The 2394-nt window shown below is 36.6% G+C and overlaps 1 protein-coding gene across 1 annotated transcript; it reads left to right on the top strand.

Moving 5' to 3' along the window:
• Positions 1–1215: 1215 nt before the first annotated feature.
• LOC133171638 (uncharacterized) lies at positions 1216–2114 on the top strand. Its single transcript, XM_061306424.1, has 2 exons — positions 1216–1423; positions 1869–2114. Exons 1-2 carry the CDS (start codon positions 1231–1233, stop codon positions 2081–2083), a joined length of 408 nt encoding a protein of 135 aa, XP_061162408.1. The 5' UTR covers positions 1216–1230; the 3' UTR covers positions 2084–2114.
• Positions 2115–2394: the final 280 nt, after the last annotated feature.

Below are 2394 nucleotides of genomic sequence, written 5' to 3'. Positions count from 1 at the left end.
TTGATCTTCTAAAGCAGTTGTACTTTTCACTGAGGATAGGCTTAGTATAACTGATAAGAAAGAAGTCTGAAGGTCATTATTTAAGTGTATGTAAATAACTGGTGAAAAAGTGCACCATGAGTGGTTGCGAGTGCAGTTTTAAAAACTGTTCTACTTTCTATTGTGTTGACAAAATTGATGGAGAATGCAATACTCATGGTATGTCTCAAAAATTTTCTGACAACTGGTATTGATAAATTCTAAATATTCTACTAGGTTTTTCTATTCTAATGAAACCTTAAGACGGAGTTTACAGGTGATCAACTTTATAGTCCCAAGAAAACATTAGATTTAGTGTGTTATCTGATACTTTTAAGCATTTTTGACAGTTCAGCTGTTTATTTTTTCAAATGAAGACGTACATGCAAATGGAAAGACTACAAATACTAGGTGGGAAAGGGGGGATATCTACTTGTAAGCATTTCGTAAATTTGTTTGGGCATAGACAAATTTGCATTTCCTTTTTTGAATACAATTTTGAAATTACTAGAAAAATAGCATTAGTTTAGTTATTCAAAATTGCATGAAAATTCTTGCATCAAACACCTGTATTACAAACATTGACTCGAGCTCTGTTATTATTTACGCTGTATACGTACTGGGTGTGTTCGATTTGGTAACACAGCACACGTCATTGAACACGAACTGACACTGGTATTTTGGTTTTGCTTTCTAACATTTCCTTGATCGAATACATCTGAAAGTCCTAATTTTGATAATTTTCAGATAAAAGAAGTGGTCTGAAACGCTCTCGCAACATGTTAGTCATGAAATTCCACCGAAAAGTTTGAAAGATATATTATTGTCTTCTGTCGTGATAATGTGTAAATTGTACTTTTGTGTTACAATGCCTTCCGGGCGTCCTTGATCACTGTTGATTGGTCAATAAAATATCTTGTAAACATGAAATTCTGTGTCCCTTTAAATCTGAAAAATGCATATCCCCTCCCCTCCCCAAATGCCAGGTGAGAGAACTCTAAAAATTACTTAAGATTTGCATTGTCAAAATTCTATTGGAAAATGAAACTGACCGGCCTTGAATTATTATTTCCTTCATACTACAGAGGTGACCAACAACTTAACGTGACCAGACGACAGATCATGATTAAGGTGCGACTAGTCACCTAAGAATGTCATGTGTTTGCTATGATAAGACAATGTACACAGAATTACGCAATCTCTTTTTCCTAGATGATTCTTAAGTTGACATTGTTGACGCTTTTGTTGGTGAGCACAGCGGCTGCGGGATCCCTATGGAAATGTGCACGTACAGGGGGGACGCAAGGCTTCACTGACGCAACCCGTTGCATATGGTGCACGTGCACGGAGAATGGATACTTTGATTGTCGCAACTTGTGTGAGGCCAGATTTCCTTTTGCCAAAGGTAATCAGTTGTCTGCTAATGTGGTATAAACGAAGAGCTTATATTTGCGTATTCGTATTTATTGTGAAATGCATGTACAGAATGAATCTACGAACCCCGTATACCAAAAGTCTTAGTATGTTGTGCTACGATTTGAACAACAAAATAGAAACCTGTAAAAAGAAATCAGTTGGAAAGGGTTGGGGTGGGGGCAAATTCGAACAAAGTCCTTGACAAGCAAAAACACCTGACAAAGAATATTATCATTTAGGGGGCACATGCAACCGTAAATAAGCTTGTTTTCTACTGTAATTTGGCGTCAGACCATGTCTGGAAAGACTTCTATATTACGGAATGAATCGCTGCGTACATAAATTTTAAAACAAGTTTTTGAGATGCTGTTGCTGCTTATATACATGTAGAAAAATTTTATATGTGGAATTGACGTTTTTTCCCAACTAAACAGTTCCGGTTTCAAACCTGGCAAAAATTTTAAGACGGCGTTATGATACACCCCCACCACTAACTACCACAACTAAAGGTACCACAAACTCACCACCACCGTACACGACACAGACACCACCTCACCCAGGTACAACGAAAGGCCCAACAACGCCCACAACTACCAAAGTAAACCACCACACTCGGTCGCCACCACCACCCAAATCAGTGGTTGGATAAACAATTGTGATTTTTGTGTGAACTTTTTGAATGAATTGTAAAAAAAGAGTTGATCTTCTTTCATCGACAAGTTATGGACAAATGTATTGTAATGTATTCGATTGTTATTATCCAGGACGAAGAAGACCTACATTGTAGTTCTTTGGTTTTGTCAAATAAGACAAAAAATAAAGAAAATCTTTATATTTACATCGGATCCACTGAATTTCTTATTGTGAAAACCACTATCCTTAAATTATTAATACTTGCAGCGATTGCAGAAGAAAATATTTACATACCCCGTTTATGCGGTTATGTATATTTTCTTCTGC

Source organism: Saccostrea echinata, unplaced genomic scaffold (assembly GCF_033153115.1).
Source record: "Saccostrea echinata isolate AGI-Se365-2 ecotype Australia unplaced genomic scaffold, CSIRO_AGI_Sech_v1 ptg000054l, whole genome shotgun sequence".
In the NCBI taxonomy this organism is placed as follows: Eukaryota; Metazoa; Mollusca; class Bivalvia; order Ostreida; family Ostreidae; genus Saccostrea; species Saccostrea echinata.
Note: the sequence above shows the minus strand (reverse complement) of the source record. Positions and strands in the feature narration are given on the sequence as shown.